Consider the following 25,831-nt stretch of genomic DNA (forward strand, 5'->3'; position numbering starts at 1 on the left):
ACACCGTGCCGAAAAATAAATATTTGTGCTTCCAATGTGTGTTGGGAATTAATGTACTATAACCAGCAGCATTCAAGAATGCTTCTCCATCTTACACCTTGTGTGTGAACCCCCTGGTAGGCCCATTTTTCGCCCTCCCCAGGCTCCAGAGTCTTTCTAGGAGCCTGGGGAGGGTGAAAATCCCCCCCTAGAGATTGGAAACAACCCGTTTGCTGACTTCTGGTTGGACCAGAAGGCCCATTTTTCGTTCTCCCAAGGCTCCACCAGAAGTTGGCAAACAGGTTGTTTCTTACACCTTGTTTCTTCTCAGCAGTGGTGGGTTTCGCATTATGTTACTCCTGCTTCGCCGCACCCACATCCGCTCGCTTCCTGCATGTGGGCTCCCAGTTCACGCACATGCCTGCCTTCCACACATCCGCTCCGCCTTCCAGGCATGTGCTTTCCTCACGTGCATGCCTTCCACACATGCACCCAGCCTCAGAAACGTGCCAAATAGGATGGCATAAAACCAGGGCAGGTGGGCTGGCCCACCCGCAATTTCCACTACAGATTCGGGCAAACCGGTCCGAACCGCCTAAATACAACCTATGCTTCTCAGCTTCAGAAGAAATGGCCCAGTACCTCATTGTTTCTTTCTTCTTCCTTCCTGTAGATTTTGAGCAATAATTCACATCCATTCCCCTTAACAAAATTAAAGGAGAATTGAGGGATAACATTTGTAAAAGTATTCCATATTTTTACAATTTCAGAGTTATTCGCCTAAGGAGGCCCTCTTTGATCTTAATACATTTGCAAAAGTCAATGGGAGGTAAAATAAGCAGGTTGAACATAATAATAACAGCACATCAACATCTTTTCTAAGCAGAAAAAAAATACCTTTAATTGTTTGGTGCTGATACTACAGAATGATTGACAATGATTGACATCGAGAAGATATTGATCAGCGACCAACTCAGGTATTTTAGAGAAGGAAGTTGAGATGATGAATGGAAAAAAAATGGTCTTGTACAGAATACATTTTCCTTTTAAATTCACCCCACATTCTCATTTAAGGTTGAAAATCGTTCACCAATTTAATAGACCATCAGCAAAATATCCGGTTCTCTCTGGAGCTTTTTCTTCATTTTCTAAAGCAAACAGAAAGAGTGATTATGAGGAGCACCCTCACAAATCCAAGATGGGTTGCACACAAAGGACCTCTTCCCCCATCATCAACATTATCTGCCTGTGACTTCATTTATGAAACAGATTTAAATCTTGCATTTTTTTCCCCAAGCCCTCAAAGAGAGCTTGTACAGGCAATCCACAACTTACTGTCAGGCCTGGAAGCCATCTTTTTCGTTGGATCTTCAGGTTTGCCACATTTACTACTGTGGGAAACTGGGAGGGGGGATTGTATAGAGCCAGGATGATATATAGTCATAATAACATTCCTTTCTCAGAGAGTCAACCAGGAGTGGGATTCAACCGGTTTGGACCGGGTCGGGCGAACCGGATGCTAACTTTACATTGGTTCCCCGAACCGGTAGTTCCAAGGACTGGGTGGCCCCGCCCATCCCACTCTGCCCCTCCCAGGACCATTTTGGATGCCAGGTAAGTGCAGAGCCCGCGCAGAGGCTCTAGGAGGGTGAAAAACAGGCCTCCCAGAAGTTCCGAAAGTCTAGAAACAGGCCCATTTCCAGCCTCCGGAGGGCCTCTGGAGCCCAGGGGAAGCCGTTTTCGCTCTCCAGGAGGCTCAATGAAAGCCTCCGGAGTCTGGGGAGGGTAAAAAACAGGCCTCCCAGAAGTCCGGAAACGGGCCCATTTCTGGCCTCCAGAGCCTGGGGGAGGCTGTTTTTGCCCTCCCAGAGGCTCAAGGAAATCCTTCGGAGCCTGGGGAGGACAAAAACGCTTTTCCCCCACCCCCATGGTGCAGGAGGCTGAGTAGACCACACCTACCATGGCCACGCCCACCCAGCAACCTGGTAGAGAACCAGTTGCTAAACTTTTTGAATCTCACCTCTGGAGTCAAGGACATCTTGCCTTGCACCTAGACGGCTGGAACTGGGAGGCATCTCCAGTTGGGATGGTGCTTTTATTTGACCATGTGATGGACATGTGGGTGTTGGGCAGGGACTTGAACTTTCCTTTGGGTGGGGAAAACCCAGGAACTTTCAGATTTGGTTTTTCCTAGATATGCCAATATGACATCTCTAACTCTAACTTTGAGGAAACTCAAGCGTCGAAGTTTTCTTTCATTGGGGGTGTTATTTGGAACCGTGACACTTACAACCATTCATTTAATGAATGTTCCAAAGTTACCATAGCACATGATTCACTTAATGACTGCAGTGGTTTAATTAACAATTGTGGTGCAGAAGAGTATAAAATCGTGTGCAACTTTCGTAACAACCGGCTAGAAAGAGCACAGAGAAGAGTGAAAAAGAAGATAAGGGGTATAGAGCAGGGGTGAAATGCTCCCGGTTCGGACCAGATCGTCCAATCTGGTAGCGATGGCAGCGGGTGGTTCGGAGAACCGGAAGCAAAAATCCCTGCCCCCCCCCCCGCCCATGCCCAGCTGAGCTGTGTGACCATCAGAGTTTTTTGGGTTTTTTTACTTTTAAAAGCATTTTTTCTTCGGCCAAAGAGGCTGTAGGAAAAATGCTTTTAAAGGGTTCTGGCGATCCCAGCTAAGTTGCCTGATTCTTTTAAAAGCAATTTTTTTTACAGCCTCTTCAGCTGAAGAGGCTGTTAAAAAAAAAAAAGCTTTTAAAGGGTTCTGGCGATCAGGCAACTCAGCTTTTAAAAGGCTCCTCTGGTGATCCCAGCTGAGTTGCCTGAACATCAGAGGCTTTTAAAAGCATTTTTTACAACCTCTTCAGCCAAAAAGATTGTAGAAAAAAATGCTTTTAAACGTTTTTTTTTAAAAAAAGGTTGGCCACGCCCACCCAGTCACATTACCCACCGCCACCACCAAGCCACGCCCACAGAACTGGTAGTAACAAATTTTACATTTCACCCCTCGTCTGGAGGCTAAATCATATGACGAACAGTTGAGAGGACTAGGTATGGAATATCAGGTGGAAGATCGTTACAGTGACATCCAACCTAAAATTAAGGAAAAATTTCCAGACAGTGAGAACAAAAATCAATGGTGTGGCTTGCCTCCAAAAGTTGTGGGTGCTCCATCACTGAAGGTTTTGAAAAAGAGATTGGACAAACATATGACTGGAATAGTATAAGGCAGCGTTGTCAAACTGGATTTCTTCGAGGGCCGATTCAACATTGTATTTCTCCTCCGTGGGTTCCCAATCTCCGTTTTCGGCTATGATGGCGTCCTACAACCATCTGCCAGCGAAAATGGAGCTCGGGAGGGCTGCTCGGGAGGGCTGCTCGAGTGGTGGGTTTCAAATTTTTCTACTGCGGGTTCTGTGGGTGTGGCTTGGTGGGCGTGGCATGGCTTGGTGGGCGTGGCATGGCTTGGTGGGCGTGGCATGGCTTGGTGGGCGTGGCATGGCTTGGTGGGCATGGCAGGGGAAGGATACTGTAAATTCTCCATTCCCACCCCACTCCGGGGGAAGGTTACTGCAAAATCCCCATTTCCTCCCGATCAGCTGGGACTCGGGAGGCAGAGAATAGATGGGGGCAGGGCCAATCAGAATTTTTACTACCGGTTCTCCGAACTACTCAAAATTTCTGCTACCGGTTCTCCAGAACTGGTCAGAACCTGCTGAAACCCACCTCTGGGCTGCTCCATTTTTGCTTGGAAGAGGCACCGTGGGTTGGTCCTTTGCTGTTTCCAGGGCAGCCCTGTGAGCCAGATCTAAGCACCCCATGGATCTGAATGCCCTGTTTTGACCAGCAGGGTGCTGCAAGAGGCATCCATCCTCCATCCCTCCCAGCCAGCCCGCGGAGGAGAACTACAATGCTGATCTGGCCAGTGGTGAGTTTCACTTACTTTTGCTATCGGTTCGAAGCTTCTGCACTTGCGCAGAGCGTATTTGATGATGCCCGGGCAGGTGGGCGGAGCCTCCCGCCGCCGCTACTACCGGTTCACCCGAACCGGGGTGAACCAGTAGCAACTCACCACTGGAACTGGCCCTCGAAGAAATCCAGTTTGATACTAGAAGATCTCTAAGGTCCCTTCCAACTCTTTTATTCTGTTAATTCCATGACTTAAAAGTATTAAAATTCAAATGATCGTAGTAATTAAACAAAAGACCTATATTTATTATTACTAAAATGAAGCCACCCTTTGTTGCATTTACAGGAACTTTTGAAACTTTCACCTTCATTTTGCATCTTCGGCAGGGAGGAAAGAAGCAACAGTACGTCTTCAGAAAGGGTTAAAGGATTCACATTTTGACTGCTGGGATCTGCAAAGAAAAAAAAAATCACTACATAGGAATAAATGAAAAACAGAATAACCGAGTTGGAAGGGACCTTGGAGGTCTTCTAGTCCAACCCCCTGCTGAGGCAGGAAACCCTTATACCATTTCAGACAAATGGTTGTCCAATCTCTTCTTGAAAAAACCTCCAGTATTGGAGCACCCACAACTGGATACGGACACATTCAACCATTGTTTCAACTGAGACACTGTGACCAACCTAGGACCAAGCCATGCCCCAAAAACACTAGGGAATTTGTCTCAAAGGTGCTTTTTTTCAAGTTTTGAATGTTTTAGGACCTTTACGACAACCAAAGTCAAGGGGGAAGCCAGATTTGCTTATAAATCACATCAATAACTTACCAGCTGCAGTGACTCGGTTAATAACTGTAGCAAGAAAGTTTGTAAAATGGGGCAATTCACAACTGTCTTGCTTATCAATAGCAATTTGGGCTCATTTATGATCATAAATGACCTTTCGCCGAGAATTAAAAACTCATTTATTTATTCAAGCGGGATTGGACTGATTTTTAAATTCTAAATTTTAAGGTTTTAATCCTTTGTAATTTTATATGGGGTATTTTAGGTTAGGTCAATTTGACGGTTTTAATTCGGCCATTATGGAATAGGTATTTTAAATTGATATTTTAACTTTGTATACTTGCTGTTTTTATCTTTGGCTGTACACCGCCCTGAGTCCTTCGGGAGAAGGGCGGTATAAAAATTTAAATAAATAAATAAATAAAATAAATAAATAACCCAAGGACTACCTCTCTAATGTTTTAATGTTTAAATCATTTCATTTTTATTCTTTGAATCCTAACACTGGGGAATAGCAAGTCTACCTTTTGATAAAGGGGTCATTCCCCATTCACAAGCCCTCTTACCTTGCATCAGCCGGTCATACAAAGCCTTTTGCTGGCTCTCCTCTGAGACAAACCGACGGCCTTCTGAAATGCAACAAAATGGGAAGGTCACTTATCTGAATCCCTTCAATGAAGTAGAATAAGCTTCAACGGCTAGAACAATTTCCTACGTTAGAGGACAATCTGACGCGGACTTCAATTTATTGGAATGATTCTTAAGGTATAAATTAAATCAGGGGTCTCCAACAGTAATGAATTCCTCTTACCTTTGCTATTGGTTCGGAACTGGGAGCATACGCACTGCCCTTCTGCGCCTGTGATGACGTCTAGGCGGATGGGCAGAGCCTCCCACCACTGCCACTACCGGTACGCCCGAACCGGGGCGAACCAGTAGATGCCAACCACTGGTCTCCAACCTTGGCAACTTTAAGATTTGTGGACTTCCACAAAAACCAGATGAAAATGTTTCACAGATGGCATCTTCTGCCAGCTAGAATAGCAAAGATGTTCCTTAGTAACTCACCAAAGTGTTGGAAATGTAAGAGTAACTATGGAACATACTATCATCTCTGGTGGACCTGTCCGGTGGCAAAACAATTCTGGGCCAAAACAATTCTGGGCCAAAATGGTTAGAAGAGATAATACAGGAATCAATAAAGGGAGAGCCAAAACATTATTAGGGATCCCAACAGAAAACTATACAAATGATATACAATACTTAATACTACACATATTAACAGCAGCACGTATAGTTTACGCACAAAATTGGAAAAAGGAGAACCCACCAACAGAAGAAGATTTAATTAAGAAAATCCTAGAATGTGCAGAGATGGATAAAGTCACAAAAGAAATCAAAGAAAAAGAAGATACAGAATATTATAAGGTCCGGTGTAGATGGTATGAATGGTTGGAAAATAGGAAAGATAAGAAAATTGAACAGCAGGGTAAAATGTAGATGAAATAAAGGAAGATAGATAACATAAAAGTAGAATAAGATAGAATTAAAATATGTATAAATAGTAAGAAAGGACCGCTTTGAATAGGTGATAAGAAACAGTGATATGTATATAAATGTATGTTTGTCTTGTGTTTTAATGTCTTTAAAATAAAAAACTTTTTAAAAAAAGATTTGTGGACTTCAACTCCTGGGAGTTGAAGTCCGCAAGTCTTCAAGTTGCCAAGTCTGAAGTAAATAATGGATTGGTACAGGGATTCCTCCACTTAACAACCACAATTGAGCCCATAATTTTCTGTTGCTAAGTGAATTTTACATCCTTTCTTGACATGGTTGCTCAGCGAATCACTGCAGTTCTTAAGGTAGCAACGTGATTGTTAAGTGAATCTGGCTTCACTTAACTTGACTTTGCTTGTCAGAAAAGTTGATTCCATGACCCTGGGACATCACAAACGATTTTAAATATGAATCAGCTGCCAAGTGTACGACGTTTGATCCCCTGATTATGTGGATGCGGCAATGGTCATAAGCCTGGAAAAACAGTCTCATAGGTCAGTTTTTTCAATGCCATTGTAACTTTGAACGGTCACTAAATGAAACATTGTAGGCCGAGGATTATCTGTACTTTATGAGCCCAGCCACTGTGCTTTGTAACCTGGGATGAGTGTAGCCATTGCAAAACAGACTTTTCGTACTGCCAACATTTGACTGTGGTAGAAAATGCAAGGAAACCCCACTTTCTGGCTTCTTTTTCTAGAGATAAATTGCCACTGGGACTTACGGGCACCCTTCAAATACAGCATGGCCTGAGGAGTCCAGTTTCTTCTCTGGAAGTGAGCCTTTTGGATGAAAATGAGGGAAAAAAACACAGCCAGATGATGAACATAACCAACAAACCGTTGATAGTAAACAAATTGAGCTTCAAGTTTTAGTTTCCCTAGCCTTCCTGATGGTCTTTCCTCTGTCTTCCTGCCTCCCTCCCTCCCTCCCTCCCTCCTTCCCTCCCTCTCTCTCTCTCTCCCTCTCTCTGTGTGTTTCCCCCTCTCTCCCTCTCTCTCCCTTTCTTCCTCTCCCTCTCTCTCCCTCTCTCCCCCTCTCCCTTCCTCCCTCCTCCCTCTCCTGCTTTCCTCTCTCCTCTCTCTCTCTCTCTTTCCTCCCTCTCCTTTCTTCCTCTCCCTCTCTCCCCCTCTTTCCCTCCCTCTCCCTTTCTTCCTCTCCTTCTCTTTCCATCTTTCCCCCTCTCCCTTCCTTACTCTCCCTCTCCCTCCCTCCCTCTCCTGCTTTCCCTCTCTCCCTCTCTCTCCCTTTCTTCCTCTCCTCTCTCTCCTCTCTCCCTCTCTTTCCTCCCTCCCTTTCTTCCTCTCCTTCTCTTTCCATCTTTCCCCCTCTCCCTTCCTTACTCTCCCTCTCCCTCCCACTCTCTCCTGCTTTCCCTCTCTCCCTCTCTCTCCCTTTCTTCCTCTCCCTCTCTTTCCCCCTCTCCCTCCCTCTCCCTTTTTTCCTCTCCCTCTCTTTCCCTCTCTCTCCCTTCCTTCCTCTCCCTCTCTCTCCCTCTCTCTCCCACTTTCTCTCTTCCAGTGGTGAAATTCAAATTTTTTTACTACCGGTTCTGTGGACATGGCTTGGTGGGCGTGGTGTGGTGTGGCTTGGTGGCCGTGGCAGGGGAAGAATACTGCAAAATCTGCATTCCCACCCCATTCCAGGGGAAGGATACAACAAAATCCTTATTCACTCTGGGGCCAGCCAGAGGTGGTATTTGCCGGTTCTCCGAACTACTCAAAATTTCCACTACTGTTTTCTCCAAGCTGCTCAAAATTTCTGTTACCAGTCCTCCAGAACCTGCTGGATTTCACCCCTGCCTCCCTGCCTCTCCCTTTCTTCCTCTTCATCTCTCTCCCTCTTTCCCCCACTCCTTCTCTCTTTCTTCCTCTCCCTCTCTCTCCCTCTCTCCCTCTCTCTCTCACCCTCTCTGTCCCTCTCCCTCCTCCTCTCTCCTATCTTCTGTCAAAAAATAATTTTGTGACAAGAGGATGCAGACCTGACGTTTGCTGCTTACCGAACAAATTTTAGAAGTGGTCTGACACAGGAACAGAACATACACCTGAATATTGTCAAGGCTTGGTGGCGGACTTGGAAGCTGAAAACAAGATTGCCTGCATTTTCTTTAACAAGATTTATTAAAAGGCTACGGGATAATGTTACACAAATTTCAGCAACCGGATTTCGCCTTAAATCATACCGCTCATTAAGGTGGGAACTTGATAATAACTTCCTTGTTTTTAGATAACAACTTCATTGTGGACCAAAGAGCTGCCTATTTTCTCCTCACATTACTGAGGAATTTGCAAATAGATGGTTTTGGTTTTTTTTAAAAAAATGGGTTCCTCAAATTAGGCTCCGAAATGGGGTGAATTGGAGCTCAGACACCCAGAGTCACCTTAGAGGGGAAATGGGTGGCATAATTAATAAATAAATAAATAAATAAATAAATAAATAAATAAATAAATAAATAAATAAATAAATAAGGTAAGGCCTGGTTACTGTTTGAAAGGAAGACTTCCAGGGAATATCAGAATTGTAGACTGGTCTAGGAAATAAATAAATAAAACTCCCTGGAAGAAGATAATGACAAACTACTTCCGTTTGGTTACCAATATTCATGAATTTACCTGCAGTTGCAGAGATGGAATTCAGCCGGTTAGGATCGGTTCATCCGAACCGGTAGCGGAAATCACATGTGGGCCCGTCCACCCGCCCACCCGGGCTCTATGCCATTCCTTTTAGGCATATTTTTGAGGCTGGGTGCATGCGCAGAAGGCGTGCATGCCACCAAAGCGCATGCGCGGAAGGCTGGGCGCATGTGTGGACAGGGCGCATGCACGCGCGCATTTGCAAAGCGATAGGGAAAGTAAGTGAATACCACCCCTGTGCAGTTGGATTTGACTAGAGGGAAATTTTGTCTTTAGTTTAAATCCAGTATATTGGGGAGTCCAGCCAATGGGGTTTTTTGGGTTTTTTTGCATTTATATCCCACCCTTCTTCGAAGATTCAGGACGGCTTACACTACGTCAAGCAATAGTCTTCATCCATTTGTATATTATATACAAAGTCAACTTATTGCCCCCAACAATCTGGGTCCTCATTTTACCTACCTTATAAAGGATGGAAGGCTGAGTCAACCTTGGGCCTGGTGGGACTTGAACCTGCAATAATTGCAAGCAGCTGCTGTTAATAACAGACTGCATTAGTCTGTTGAGCCACCAGAGGCCCTATTTGAACTTGGACGTAATGTTAGGGCATCATTTCATTGTTCTCTAAACATCATTTATGTTCTGCTAAGCCGGCCGAACATGTCGCCTAAACTTAAGAGTTTACAAACAGGTGAACAAATAACAGACACAAGTTTCTCCTTACCTGAGGAACACCCCAGGAAAAAGTGATGAACGATGCCAAAAGGTAGAGGGCCAAAGGGCCATTTGTCCACCTGTGCAGTCGCTAAAAACAACCAAGAAAACGTCGTTTTGAGCTCCCCGTCATTGAGCATTAAAACAAGTGTTTAGCTTTTCAACATCCGTAATGCATTTTATGGTGTCTGCTTTGCTCCTATGAGCTGTATCTATCTCCTCAATAAAGACTTTATGGGCCTGAGGAGAGTCTTACTCATGCTTTCAAGATTGTCCAGATAAGGAAGGAGCTTTCCTACACTAGATAGAAGACTAGAGCTAAATATTTTTGGCAAGTCTGATTGGGTTTTTTGTCCTCTGCTTGTAATATCCAACAGTGGAATGCTGGTGGTTAAACAACCGGTTTGGCGAAGGCGTGCTTCGTGCATGCATGGGCGCTTACCTTCCAAATCAGCAATGGTAAGTAGAACAGCAAGGAGGGGGAGAATCAGCTGTGCCACACGATGTCAGGGTTCCAAGGAACACCCCCAATGAAATAAAGCTCTGAGGCTTGAGGTTCCTCAAAGTTCCAATTTATAATAATAATAATATCAGAGTTGGAAGGGACCTTGGAGGTCTTCTAATCCAACTCCCTGCCCAGGCAGGAAACCCTACACCATTTCAGACAAATGGCTATCCAACATTTTTTTAACAATTTCCAGTGTTGGAGCATTTACAACTTCTGCAGGCAAGTCGTTCCACTGATTAATTGTTCTAACTGTCAGGAAATTTATCCTTAGTTCTAGGTTGCTTCTCTCCTTGATTAGTTTAAACCAATTCTTCTTGCTCTTCCCTCAGGTGCTTTGTAGAATAGTTTGACTTCCTCTTCTTTGCGGCAACCCCTGAGATATTGGAACACTGCTATCATGTCTCCCCTAGTCCTTCTTTTCATTAAACTAGGCATACCGAGTTCCTGCAACTGTTCTTCATACGTTTTAGCCTCCAGTCCCCTAATCATCTTTGTTGCTCTTCTCTGCACTCTTTCTAGAGACTCCACATCTTTTTTACATCGTGGCGACCAAAACTGAATGCAATATTCCAAGTGTGGCCTTACCAAGGCATTATAAAGTGGTATTAACACTTCATGTGATTAGAGATGTCATTTACATTTATTAGAGATGTCATGTTGGCACAGCTGGGAAAACCCGAAACTGAAAGCTTCCAGGTTTTCCACACCCAGTTGACAGTTCACAGCCCTGCCCCACACCCACAAGTTCATCACATTGTCGAATCAACTCTTCACACTCAATTGGATACAGTCTTCAGGCAGTCTACATCAGACGCAGGCAAAAGTCCTTGAATACGGAACTAACTTGTTATGACTAACTTTCTATCGCTCCAACAACAACCCCCTCCCAATTTCCCCAGCTAAAATATGTGGCAGTTAAGAAGCAAAAATAAAGTTGCCTTCCAAAACTGACATACAACTGAGATGAGCTACAAAGCAGGAAATAAAGGACAGGATAGAGCAGGGGCGAGTGGGTGGGGCCAACTGATCGTCGGAGCTACCAGTTCGCCTGAACCAGTCTGAACCAGCTGAATACCACCTCTGGTTATATCCCAATGAGTCAGGGAGGAATAGGCTTACATTTCTTCCTAATATTACCTCCTTATGCAGGGTTTAAGGAACGCTGCTGCTCATTTTATTTATGTAACTGTTTCCGAATACAGGTAGTCCTTGACTTGCAAACATTTGTTTAGTGACCATTTGAAGTTACAATGGCACTGGAAAAAGTGGCTTATGACCATTTTTCACACTTACGACCGTTGCAACATCTGTGATAAAAATTCAGCCGCTTGGCAACTGACTCATATTTATGACGGTTTCAAAGTCCCGGGATCAAGTCACCTTTTGCGACCTTCTGATAAGCAAAGTCAATGGGGAAGCCAGATTCACACAACAACCATGTTGCTAACTTAACAACTGAGGCAAAATTCACTTAATAATTGTCTTGATTAGCAATAGAAAGTTTGGGCTCTTTTTTGGTCATAAATCAAGGACTACCTGTACACATACACACACCCCTACACACATCATATAGTTATAACTGGGCTCTCATGGAATAAATACTGAATCAAAAGTAACACCTAGATTTTCTACTGAGGGGAAACTTTAAAGAGTACAAAGTTTAAGATAGATAGATAGATAGATAGATAGATAGATAGATAGATAGATAGATAGATAGATAGATAGAGATAGGTAGATAGGGACGCAATGGCTCAGTGGCTAAGATGCTGAGTTTGTTGATCGAAAGGTCGGCAGTTCAGTGGTTCGAATCCCTAGTGCCGCGTGATGGGGTGAGCTCCCGTTACTTGTCCCAGCTTCTGCCAACCTAGCAATTTGAAAGCAGGTAAAAAATGCAAGTAGAAAAATAGGGACCATCTTTGGTGGGAAGGTAACAGCGTTCTGTGTGCCTTTGGCATCAAGTCATGCCGGCCACATGACCATGGAGACGTCTTCGGACAGCGCTGGCTCTTTGGCTTTGAAGCGGAGATGAGCAGCGCCCCCTAGAGTTGGGAACGATTAGCACATATGTGTAAGGGGAACCTTTACTTTTTAGTTAGGTAGGTAAGTAGGTAGGTAGATAGATAGATAGATAGATAGATAGATAGATAGATAGATAGATAGATAGATAGATAGATAGATAGATAGATAGATAGATAGATATAGATGATAGAAGCTGAAATGAACTGACAGCAACTTTTGCTCTTTTAGCCATATGGCTAATCCAGACAATGATTAATTCTAGATGAAGTAGATATTTAAGCACAATACTTCACACCATAATTTTCACCAAGTTATGCCCTTCATCTTGACTTTCATAGCTTTCATCCTTCTTAAAAATGTACACATTCAGATAGAGATAAGAGAGTTAAAATCCAGATTTGATTGGTCTTTGACCAAGATATAGGCAACAATATTTAAAATATAAAGGTAACTGTTGCAGAATTCTGAATCGTATTTTCTATGTTGGATTTCGCAAATATCTCGTTAGGCTGTTACTTGGGTTCTCCGGATTTCAGTGACCCTGATACCTAAAAGCCACGAGGGGAGAAATCTGAGGTTCCACAAGTTAATACGTACTTGATCATCTAGGAATCATGAAGAAATAACCATTATTCCTACATACCTTCATTTTCTGCTGTCCTGAGGATCCCGATCTTTGGGAGCAGAGAGTTTCTGATAGATAGGATGTAATGTGATGAGGGGTTTTTTTAGGCTGGAAACTCTATTTAAGCCTTCCGAGTAGAAACACCCTCCCCATTGGAAACAAAAATGAAGCACTCTGGATGGATTTCTTGTCAAGGTGTAGCTGAACATCTCCTGGAAGAGAGGGAGGGAGCTGTCTTCAAGGAAAAGCCATCCGGGATTCTGACATATACATTTCCATCTTGAAATAAACGCATCATCATTCATTAATAGCAGTGACGATATTGCTCTGCAGCAGCGGCCAAAATTGTGGAAGCCTTTAGGGAAAAGTGCATTTTCTAAAACTAGCTAATAACACTACTTTTTTGGGGAGTACCATAAAATTATACATAAATGGAAAGATAATTTAATCAAGAATGTAATGCAATAACTTTTATGAAGGATTTGCTATTAGAATAGCAGTTACAGCATAAAGAAGAAAAGTGAAACACGTAGAAAAAATGAGATGTACAAAAATGATCACCATAGAAAAAAATGAGATATGCAAAAATGATCACGTCAGTTAATCCTTAGTTGGGTAACCTTTAGCATGAATTACGGCCTTACAACGTCTTCCCATGGAGTGAATCAAATCTTTTAGTTCTGTAGCTGTCCTAATGTGAAACCAAGATTGAATGATGGCTTCCATTAACTGGGTTTTATTGCTGGGTCGCTTCTAACTAAGAAGTTTCTTTAGTCGGCTCCATAGATTTTCAATGGGGTTAAGGTCTGGGAATATCCAGCAGTGGAATAGGTTTATCCTGAAACTCCCAAAAAATAAGTGGTGTTATTAGCCATCAAACCTCAAAAATACACATTTCCCAAAAGGTTTCCACGATTTTGGCCACTACTGTAATGTTGTAGGAGTGCGATCCAACAAAGACCTAATACCAGGGGTAAAACGCTACCGGTTCGGGCAGTATACCATTTCAGATAGGTGGTTGTTCAATCTTTTCTTAAAAATCTCCAGTGATGAAGCGCCTACAACACCTGAAGGCAAACTGTTCCACTGGTTAATTGCCTTCACTGTTAGGAAGTTTCTCTTTAATTCCAGGTTACTTCTCTCCTTGATTAGTTTCCATCCATTGTTTCTTATGTTGCCTTCAGGTTCTTTTGAAAATAAGTTGACCCATAGCAGAAGACAGGAAGGCAAGAAGTTTTGGTTGCCACCAACCAGAATGTTCTCAAGAATATTTTCATGGTAGAGGGACGACAATACAAGAGACATTCTCTCTAATTCTCAGCTATGATATTAAAGTGAACCAAAGAACGTCTTAATAGCCAGCCATCAACACCCTAATTAACAACTAAAAGGTACAGACAGGAACCATGTGTAGAAAGTTAGCCCCCACCCCTTTCCTAGAAGAGTGAAATATTTTGAGAAATATTAAAAAGGCAGAATATTTATTTATTTATTTATTTATTTAAATTTTTATACCGCCCTTCTCCCGAAGGACTCAGGGCGGTTCACAGCCAAATAAAACCACAATAATAAATACAATAAAATAGTAATTAAAAAACCTATTAAATATGGCCAATTTAAAATACATATAAAACAATAAAACCCAGTTAAAATTTAAAACCCCAATAATAACATATAAAATTCTAAAATCCTATGTCAGTCCTGCTCGAAGAAATAGGTACGTCTTCAGCTCGCGGCGAAAGGTCCGAAGGTCAGGAAGTTGACGAAGTCCCGGGGGAAGATCGTTCCAGGGGGTAGGAGCCCCCACAGAGAAGGCCCTTCCCCTGGGGGTCGCCAGCCGGCATTGCTTGGCCGACGGCACCCTGAGGAGTCCCTCTCTGTGAGAGCGCACGGGTCGGTGGGAGGCAAACAGGAGCAGCAGGCGGTCCCGTAAATAACCCGGTCCTAAGCCATGGAGCGCTTTAAAGGTGGTAACCAATACCTTGAAGTGCACCCGATAGACCACAGGCAGCCAGTGCAGTTTGCGCAGGAGTGGTGTTACATGGGAGCCACGAGCGGCTCCCTCTATCACCCGCGCAGCTGCATTCTGGACTAACTGGAGTCTCTGGGTGCTCTTCAAGGGGAGCCCCATGTAGAGAACATTGCAGTAGTCCAAGCGAGAGGTCACAAGAGCATGAGTGACCGTGCATAAGGCATCCCGGTCAAGAAAGGGGCGCAACTGGCGGATCAGGCGAACCTGATGAAAAGCCCTCCTGGAGACAGTCGTCAAATGGTCTTCAAAAGACAACCGTCCATCCAGGAGAATGCCTAAGTTACGCACCCTCTCCATCAGGGCCAATATTATATTTGCCTAGATGAGAAATGAAGAAACATGCTCTTGGAAAGCCCCAACCTTCCTTAATAGCCCTCAGTAAATGTCAGCACTTAAGAGATAAAGGGAAAGGTAGCTCTATTCATAGGCAAAAATTCCCTGCAGCGAGATTTGAACAAAGGTAGGATTAACCCTCAGCCACAATAGGAATTGCCGAATGCCCTTTTATTGCACCAGCAGTCCAAACTTCAACCAAACTTAGCTCAGACAAACATGACCCCTACATGGCTCCATGGGAGTTGTGGACCCTGCGGAGCTGGCAGCAGAGTCGGACAGTGATGAGGCTGAGGAAGAACATCGGCCAGTCCTGGAGGCTGGGGAAGGCCTGGATGACGGCTCTACACCGGAGGCAGAGATGGGGCCAAGGCCATCTGGGAGTGATGTGCGGATTCCAGAGGTTCCAGAGGCTGACAGTAGTGAGGCAGAGGAACAGGAGGAGCCTGTTCCTAGTGCACGCATGCACAGAGCTGCCAGAAGGCAAGAGCAGCTAAAGCAAAGAGGATGACTCGGGAGTAGGGCCAAGAGATGATTGGCCCCTCCCATAAGGCTTAAAAGACCAGCAATGGCGTTTGGGCTCTTTGTCGGAAAACAACATTGATAGACTTGCTCCTTCTCTTGTTGCATTTATTTCTTGTCAGCGTCTTCTGCTTTTGAACTTTTGCCAAGAAAAGCCTTTGGCAGTTTGCCTAATTAGACCAAGGTTGGTGATAAGACTGAAGAATTGTGTTATGAAGAATTTGTTTTGATTTAGTTTGGACTATGCTGAGAATGAGTTAATTCTCAGCTGTTCTAATAAAGTCTGTTTGTTTTTGAACTGATTGCGTCTAATACTACCTACTTGGGCCTGGGTCACAACAGGAGTCTGACAACAGCCAATATAATACATGTACTTGCACAAGAACATGAAGCTCAAGTGCAAAGCCCAAGAGAAGGTATAACACCCCACCCTCACTCTCAACTCCATGTGGACAGCTGTCCAGAACCCATGTGGTTCTGCTTGGATATTGGATAACCATCTGCCTGAGATGGTGTAGGGTTTCCTGCCTGGGCATGGGGTTGGACTAGAAGGCCTCCAAGGTCCCTTCCAACTCTGTTGTTGTTTGTTTGTTGTTGCTTCATCATTAAACCATCTTTCCAATCAGCCTTTATGTTTCCAGTATAGGTCCCAGCTTGGAACTGAACCAGATGGATATTTCTTCCAACACATGTAAATATAATCCGTAGAATATATTGGAGAGAGATAAATTCTGGAATGATGGGCTCCAGCACGAGCCCAAAAGCTTGGAAGAATAAACCTTTGATCCTGGTTACCAACTCAGATTGGATCCTGAAACATTATCCCAGGACGCATACATTTACCTTTATTTGTGAACCCCAAAACTTTGAGCTCTTTTGGGGGGGGGTGTACTTTACAAGCCTCCAAAACACAAACCCCAACTTGGTATATCTTCACGCTGGGCGACATGCATCGAATTTCAATTCTTGAAATTTGCAGAAGCGATGGAATTATTTTGGCACCCTCAAGAGGAAGATAACCTCAGTGAGATAAGGCAGTTTCTAAATGTTATAATAATAAAGAATGGGGAAGTTGCAGCTGTACGTCTGCATCTTGGGCTGAAGGGAAGGAAGGACTTTATGCAAGTTCCTGATCATTTAATGTGTCAAGAAGCAATTAATAATGGGCTGTCTCCAGTGATGAGATTCAGCTGGTACGAGCCGGTTCGGGAGAACCAGTTGTTAAACTGTTGGTTGGCCCTGCTCCGCCCCTTCCAGGAGCCCCACCCCCACTCCGTGCCCCATTTTTGCTCCCAGGAGGCTGAAAAGAGGCCTACTAGGCCCAAAATGGGGGGCGGAGGGGCAGATTGCCCCCTTGTGGCCCGTTTTAGCTCCCAGGAGGGTGCAGGAGGCCATGTGCTACTTGTCACACCCCTGGCCACGCCTACCCAGCTGGATATTAGAGCAGAGAACCGGTTGTTAAATTATTTGAATCCCACCACTGCCTGGCTCCATGCCTAATCGTGCTTATATTAAATCATGCCTAGCACGGTCCTAATTGATTTTAGTTGATGGACTCTACATATGACTAAGACGAAGTTTCCTTCCTGTTCCTTTTAGATAAGTGCTGTCAAAAAACATTAGTCAGATACAGATCATTTCCCATCACTCTTTAATATGGACAAGAACTCAGCTTTGTCATTTAATCAATGATTCTGAAATCAGCATTGGGAAGAGAATATCACCAAACAGCGGGGGGGGGGGCTCTTTGTTAAAGTCAATTATTGTACACACTTTGTTCTGATGGAAAGGGCAGCATCCATCAACTTGACAGGCCTTGTCATAATACCCAACGGAGATAAGATAACTTTTGGGGTGAAGTTGTTTCTGATTTCTGGTTCTTACATCGAGCTAACTTGTCACGTTAATTGCTTTGGGGCCAGAGGTGAGTTTCACATACTGTAACAACTGGTTCGCCCAGCACCGGAAAAGTGAGCGTACGCCATCCGTGCATGCGTGCAACGTCACAAAACCCAGCAATATAGGATTGCATCTGGGTGGGTGGGGGCCCCAGTGCAGGTCACTACTATTGATTCATCCAAACCGGTCTGAACCGGCTGAATTCCACCTCTGTTTGGGTCAAATGTTTCGTGTGAATCCATAAACCATGGAGAGTGTTGCAAACAAACAGTCCTGCATTCTGATATTCCCGATTTAGCTTATTTTGTTTGGTTTTTTAAATATTTTAATCAATGAACTTAACAAAGATAGAAGTATCTTTGTGCTTCTACCAGAGCCAGAGCCACCACCAAGGCACGACTAGAACGAGGCCCCAGGCGTTCTGCCGACACATCCTGAAAAGCCCTCCAGACCATAGAGGTCCCTCCCCACCCAGTCGAAGGGGGCAGGATTCCAGCCAATGATGACCAACCGCCGGATCCCTATGACAGCAAGGCGAAAACGACCCAATGGTGAGTGAACCGATCCACCCCTTCGTCTTCCCAATACGCCTCATAGCCCCAAAAACAGGAACCCAGGAGACTTTTCAAGCCCTAACAGACTCAGGTTGCACTAGATCAGTGGTAGTCAACCTGGTCCCTACCGCCCACTAGTGGGCATTCCAGCTTTCATAGTGGGCGGTAGGGGTTTTGTCCGATACTGAAGCACTTTCCTTTTTTTTAATTTAATTGACTTTTAAAAAAAATTTCATAGCATTATTTAAAAACATTTTCATTAGGTTTTCATAAAATTGCCTGTGACAATTTAAATTTCTGAAAATATACTATTTGTATCGCCCGCGCCTACGTTTAGTTCACGTTATGTAAGTGAAACTAAATGGCGCTATAGTGCAACTGCAAACATAAGAGCCTCATCCCAGAATAGCTTGCGCATCTCCCCCCACACCACCCAGCTGTAACAGACAAGCAGAGCTGGTAGCCGGCACCCCCCTCAAACCCAATCCACAATGTGCGAGAGGCATGCGCAGACGCCGATGCATTTTATAAATCACCATTACTGTGGAACTGGTGGTGGTTAGAAAATTTTACTACTAACAGAGATACAAAAGTGGGCGGTAGGTATAAAAAGGTTGACTACCCCCGCACTAGATGCTTGGTTAACCTAACCACAATCCTGAAACTGGGGATTAGGGCAAAAAGACAGGCCCACCCTATCAGGTTTGAACAGGTTGATGGATCCCTATTGGGGGGAGCCTTCGCCACCTACCTGACCAAACCGGTGAAGCTAGAGCTAGCGAATTACTGGGAAGCAATTTGATTCGTAAAAGCCCCCAAAACGACAGATGCGGAGGATGAGCTCTGAAATCTAAAGCAGAGAGCTAGCATGTAATATCTATATTTCCCCCCCCCCCCAGCTAGCTTGTAATATCTGTATTTCTCTAGACTGAGAATTTAAGGAAAGCGAACTGAATATAACATTTAATATAGGGCTCATCATGCAAAGTCACTGAGCAGTAGGATCTGCTAAAAGTGCTCAGGATCCCCTAAAAGTAATCCGCTGTATTTAATCATCTAAAGCAGGGGTCTCCAATCTTGGCAACTTGAAGACTTGTGGACTTCAACTCTCAGAATCCCTCAGCCAGCAAAGCTGGCTGAGGAATTCTGGGAGTTGAAGTCCACAAGTCTTCAAGTTGCCAAGGTTGGAGACTCCTGATCTAAAGCGCAATGGTCCACGAGCTTAATTTCTAATAGTCGGTTGGTACCCTACAGAAAAGATCTGGCTATGTACATCTGACAGATCCTGGTAAAATAACACGAGTCACATCCTGATCCCTGGTGGTAAATATATGTGCCTTCTGTGTTGACATCCAGACAGTCCTCAATTTACAACTGTTCATTTAGTGGCACTGAAAAAAGTGACTTATGACGTTTTGGTACTGTTGCAGCATCCCCGTGGTCACGTGATCAGAATTCGGCTGCTTGGCAACTGGTTCATATTTATGACCATTGCACTGTCCCAGGTCACGTGATCCCCATTTGTAACCTTCCCAGCTGGCTTCTGACAAGCAAAGTCAATGGGGCAGGGAGCCAGATTTGCTTAACAACCGCAGTGATTCGCTTAACAACTGTAGCAAAAGGTTGTAAAATCGGGCAAAGCGCATTTAACTGCCTTGCTTAACAACAGAAATTTTGGGGTTAGGTTGAGCCATCATTTGTGTCTGCTTTCTCCTTTTAGTGAGAATTAAATTCAATATGGCTGATCCCCTAGTTCCCTTCTCTACTCATTTCTCAAATGTTTTCTTCGCTTTTCACAAACCTTCTCAGGTGAAACATTTTCTAAGAGATGACAAAACTTCCTTGGCTGAGTCCTAGGCAGTACAAAACTCAGGCGGATGGTCCTGGAAGAAAAACGTAGTTGTCCAATTTTGTTTCCCAATTAGTTATGTAATAATTAGTTTGAGCATTGAGATCTCATTGCAAGGCTAGCTTCTGCATCAATGGTAATTCAAATATGCAGGCATTCTATCTCAAAAAGCTACAAACCTCTTCTTTTGTGAGAAAAACAGCAAGTTTATTGTATCTCTATCACCATTTTATAGCATTTGCATTCATCAGCTGTGTTGCAGGCAGACATCCATTAATGTAGATTTTCCCTTCACTTAAAAATCAAAGAGTGGGTATTTACAGTTTGTCCTACAGATATTAATAGCAGTAGAAAAGTGATTTAAGGCAGTGGTGGGATTCAGCCAGTTCGCACCACTTCGGGAGAACCAGTTGTTAACTTTCTGAGCAGTTTGGCAAACTGGTTGTTGGAAGAAATCATTAGGGCAGAGAACCGGTTGTTAAATTACTTGAATCCCACCACCGATTTAAAGTAATAGTTGAGAGTAGGTTAAGCCTAACACTCAGCAAGGATTTTCTTAAATGTGAGGTTTGGACGATATGCTATGTCAAGCCAAACCATTTATGATGATGCACAAAGTTAGTTATCCTAAAGTAAAACTCTTAGGAAAAAAACCAACGGTGTTTGTTAGGATTAAATCTACTAGAGCAGGGGTCTCCAACCTTGGCAACTTTAAGACTTGTGGACTTCAACTCCCAGAATTCCTCAGCCAGCTTTGCTTTGGAATTCTGGGAATTGAAGTCCACAAGTCTTAAAGTTGCCAAGGTTGGAGACCCCTGTACTAGAGTGTCTCATACAATAAACGTGAAATCACACCCAAGCCTTTTGGACTTTTTGAGTGGAACAGAAGAAATCATGACACGTATGGATTTGATATTAGTAAAATGCGTAGATTAAAAATGGAGGTTATATTGCATCTGTCGAACATAACAAATGTTACGTTGTTGAACAAGTGCTGAACATAAGTGCTATTTATATCTGCTAAAAAGCAAGTATGAAGTCAGCCTTTTTAAAATGCATTTTTCTTTCTATAGCTTTAATTTTATTGCACCTCTATTTGCTATTTCTCTCCATAGTCTGACTTCTTTTCCATTCTTTGACCATTAATCTTCTGTCATTTAAAAAAAAACAACTCAATAACGCTGTATTTTTTTTTAAAAAAAGGATCAAACCACACGCTTCTGTTCAACAACCCAGATTACTCCAAATTACATTAAAAACAATATTAACTGGCCGATTGTCCCTTTCAAATGCACACTTCCATTCTGAGAGAATATCCCCCCCCCCAACAGAAAGGAGAAACGCAATTTGAAAAGCAGGAAACTGTGGCTAATTAAGAAGCCAACATAACACCGGTGTTTCTGGTCACATGTCTTTATTTAGCCCCGCCCCCAGACTTCTAGTAGCAGAAAGTGATAGGTTTGATTTTCTATTTTCAGAGCTGGATGTGGCTTTTGTAAAGGTTATTTTGGACCTGTTGATTAGTGCTTAAGAAAAAAAAAACCGAGAAAGAATTTCCATTGAATGCTCCTGGGGGTATGATATTGAGACAACTTCAAAATTCTCATATTTATGTTGCATTTCTTGCAGTTTAAAAGCCCAACATTTGTCTGCCTATGCAGGAAAGTTAACAGAATTGAGCCAAGAAATCCTGGTGGAATATTTGTTTGTTTGATTTTTTTTTAAAAAAGTGCATTGTTGCCATTGTGAACTCGGTATGATCTTTTACATTAGCTGTTCAAAATTTGCAAGGAGCTTCCTTTTTTAAAATGTATTGGCTTATATGTTTTGGTTCCTAATTCCTGATAAAACATTGCAATTGCTCCTGTTTGGAGAAAATTGTGGACATGCTGGTTGTGTACTTCAGGTGGTGCAGAAAGCTGTTATTTTGTTGCTTCAGCTGTTTTGTGTTTTTTTTGCCAAGGACCCCTGCTGAATTGGATTTTCTTTCAAATTCTCTAAAAAGAAAATTTCTGTGCAGGTGATATTAGTTATGAGGGCAATGCTCTCCTGGGTGGGAAAGGCCTGTGTATGTATCCAACAGTTTAGTTTATATTTTGGAGTAAATGAAATAATGAAGGATGCAGTCAACCAATGGAACAGAAGTTGCCTTTAGAAGTTGTGGGAGCTTCATTACTGGAAGCTTTCAAGAAGAGACTAGACTGCCCTCCGTCAACAAGGGTGTAGGATCTCCTGCTTGGGCGGGGTTGGACTAGATGACCTAGAAGGTCCCTTCCAATTCTGTTAATCTGTAATCAGTGGTCATTAACCTTTGGAGTCTTCTCCCATTTTTCACCAATATTGGAGAAAATGGGCTAGATCAAAATAAAAAGTCAGCATTTTTCAAGATGGGTAAATTCTATGCTTACTAGGGATTCTGTTCCCATATTTATTATGCCCAATTTTAATTGGTTGAAGTTTTCTATATCTCACGTAGAGTACCAGTTCTAAATTCTACAGGGCTTTTTCCAACCATGATACCTTCAGATATGCTGGATTAAAACTCTGATCATCTCTGATCTCTAGGCCCATGATTGAGATAATGTAAGCTTATCATTTGAGCTTATATTTTCCACTACTTGGTGCTTACCCAGTATATTAGACCACTGTTTCTCAACCTCAGCAACTTTTAAGATCTATGAATTTCAACTCCCAGAATTCCCTAGCCAGCCGTGCCTAGGGAATTCTGGGAGTTTAAGTCCATGCATCTTAATGGCTGAGGTTGATCTAATTAATATATTCGGTGAGCACCAAGCAGATACGTGAAATCTAAAATACATTCACGTTGGTGGGCTTCATACAGTAGTGCTCAAAATCGTGGAAACCTTTTGGGAAAAGTGTATTTTTGAAGTTTGATGGCTAATAACACCACTTTTTTTTTTTTTTGGAGTTTCAAGATAATTATATTCCACTGCTGGAATGGCCTGGGAATAGCCCAGACCTTAACCCAATGGAAAATCTATGGAGCCGACTAAAGAAACTTGTTAGTCAGAAGCGACCCAGCAATAAAAACCCAGTTAATAGAAGCCATCATTCAATCTTGGTTTCACATTAGAACAGCTGCAGAACTAAAAGACTTGGTTCACTCCATGGGAAGACGTTATAAGGCTGTAATTCATGCTAAAGGTTACCCAACTCAGTATTAACTGACATGGGGATAATTTTTGCATATCTCGTTTTTTCTATGGTGATAATTTTTGTAGATCTCGTTTTTTCTACGCGTCTCACTTTTCTTCTTTATACTGTAACTGCTATTCTAATAGCAAATCCTTCATAAAAGTTATTGCATTACATTCTTGATTAAATTATATTTCCATTGATATATATATAATTTTATGGTAGTACTCTCCCAAAAAATGGTGTTTTTAGCTAGTTTTAGAAAATACACTTTTCCCAAAAGGCTTCGACAATTTTGGCCACTACTGTAGCTTCCTTGGAATAACATTGCATGCAAATGTATTCCTGTTGTGCCGAAATTCACCTTGCCTTTTTCTCAGTTTTATTTTTCTGCCAAAGGAATACTCGGAGAGTTTGTTTTTTAATGTTACAAAGTGATGGGTTTGGCTTTGGCGATGACTTGACTAGAAGATGGAATCAGCTGGAGTTTGGTGTTGTTGTTTTTTTTGTTTATTGATTGATTAAATATATTTCTGTGCCGCTGCCATCGAAAGCAATTCTCAGCGGCTCATTAAAGTAACCATCGTGCTTCCAGCCTGTGCGTTTAACCTCCTTCCTTGTTTTATTTTTTCCCCCCCGTTAAATTCTTCTGTAAAGCAACTAATGAGGAAGTTGGCACACTACAGATCAAAGCAGCGGTCTCTTAACGTCTCAGATTTCTTTACAGGGATGTTTTTGAATGGCAGGAATGACCTGCTAGCGTGATCGGAAACGTTGTGGGAAAGTGGTGTTCCCGTTGGGCAGCCATTTTGTTTGCAGGCAGCCATTTTGGCTTTCAAAAGCAACGATTTGTATCCCTGATGTTGAAACCTGCCTTTGGCTACTTTTGTAACAGGTAAAGATGGTTGCCAAATTGTTTCTGGGTCCAATTCAACGTGGCGGTGCCGACTTTGAAAACCCTTCATGACTTTCTTTTCTTTTCTTTTTCCCCCTCATCTAAAAATAAAGAGGGAACATATTACCACATGTGGTGGTCCTGCCCCGAATCCCGTAAATATTGGTTAAAAATTAAAGAGTGGCTACAGGAAATCACGAATGAACAGTTGGATCTAGAACCGGAACTCTTTTTATTGGGGATTTTCCAAAAAAAAAAAAATAGATATGTGAAGAGTATAAAATATTTAATACTACACATCTCAGGGGCTGCCACAAAGAAGAGGGAGTCAAGCTATTCTCCAAAGCATCTGAGGGCAGGAGAAGAAGCAATGGGTGGAAACTAATCAAGGAGAGAAGCAACTTAGAACTAAGGAGAAATTTCCTGACAGTGAGGACAATTAACCAGTGGAACAACTTGCCTGCAGAAGTTGTGAATGCTCCAACACTGGGAAAATTTAAGAAAATGTTGGATAGCCATTTGTCTGAAATGGTGTAGGGTTTCCTGCCTGGGTAGGGGGTTGGACTAGAAGACCTCCAAGGACCCTCCCAACTCTGATATTATTATTATTATTATTATTATTATTATTATTATTATTATTATTATTATTATTATTATTATTATTATACATATTAACTGTTAAGCATATTATTATACATATTAACATTTAAGCGCGAGCTCAAGACTTTCTTTTTTCTCCAAGCGGGGCTGGCCTGATTGATTTTAGTATGGGGGTTTTAGTGGGTTTTAATAGGGTTTTACTAAGGTTTTAGTTTTGATAAATTTTAGCTAATACTTTAAGTATACAGCGATTGAATCAGTTTTTTAAAATTGATATTTTATTTTAATTTGTTAAGATTCTTGTAGTTTTATTGGCTGTACACCGCCCTGAGTCTTCGGAGAAGGGCGGTATAAAAATATGAATAAATAAATAAATAAATAAATAAATAAATAAACTGCTGCTAGGATGGCCTACGCTCAATGTTGGAAACAGCCATGTATACCTACAGAGAAACTTGTTATACAAAAGGTCATGAACTGCGCAGAAATGGACAAACTAACGCTGAGTTTAAAAGATAAAGAGGCATCGGTATTTTATAATATATGGGAACAGTGGTATAAGTGGATAGAAAGGAGATAGATAAGGATATTTAGTTACTAAGTATAAACAATAGATAAAACAACACAAATACATACAATTTAATGTTTGTAATCATTGTACGAATTATTGTTATAAGAAAAATATCACAAATAGCTGTTAAGTGATATAACCTTTTCCTTTTTCCCCCTATGTTTTTAATGTAAAAAAAGTTTAATAAAATATATTTAAAAAGAAAACCCTTCGTGACTTAATAAAAGGAACTTGGGATGGTTACAAGTATGAGGACTGGTCATAAGAGTGGTTTTTCCACCCCCCAGGGCTCTTGTTATTTTTAACCATCACTAAATAAATGATTGTAAGTCAAGGACCACTTCTATAAGAATCTGAAAAAAAATTATGAGGTCCCGACAGATGAAAGTGTAATAAAAATATTAGAATGTGCTGAGATGGATAGATTGACACTTAAGATTTTTTTAAAAAAGGAAGAAACAGAATACTTTTTAACCTGGGATATATTTTACCAATGGTTAACTAACAAAAACAGAGGTTGGAATTTAAAAAGAACTCAAAAATTTGTATTATAAAATATTGCGAGGTGGACCAACTAATTGCTTTAATTTTTTATGATGAATACTGGTATGTTTATTAAGCTTACTAGTATGATTATGGTTATTGTTACTTAATCATACTTACTTATGGTTTATTT

The 25,831-nt window shown here is 42.3% G+C and overlaps 1 protein-coding gene across 1 annotated transcript; it reads right to left on the reverse strand.

Moving 5' to 3' along the window:
* Positions 1–909: 909 nt before the first annotated feature.
* Positions 910–16,580, reverse strand: SPX (spexin hormone). The gene is made up of 7 exons (XM_058191693.1): positions 16,548–16,580; positions 9,603–9,683; positions 8,227–8,325; positions 6,970–7,027; positions 5,255–5,317; positions 4,269–4,355; positions 910–1,127 (listed from the first exon to the last, which is right to left on the reverse strand). The coding sequence occupies exons 1-7, from the start codon at positions 16,578–16,580 to the stop codon at positions 1,066–1,068; spliced, it is 483 nt and encodes a 160-aa protein (XP_058047676.1). The 3' UTR covers positions 910–1,065.
* Positions 16,581–25,831: the final 9,251 nt, after the last annotated feature.

Source organism: Ahaetulla prasina, chromosome 7, assembly GCF_028640845.1.
Source record: "Ahaetulla prasina isolate Xishuangbanna chromosome 7, ASM2864084v1, whole genome shotgun sequence".
In the NCBI taxonomy this organism is placed as follows: domain Eukaryota; kingdom Metazoa; phylum Chordata; class Lepidosauria; order Squamata; family Colubridae; genus Ahaetulla; species Ahaetulla prasina.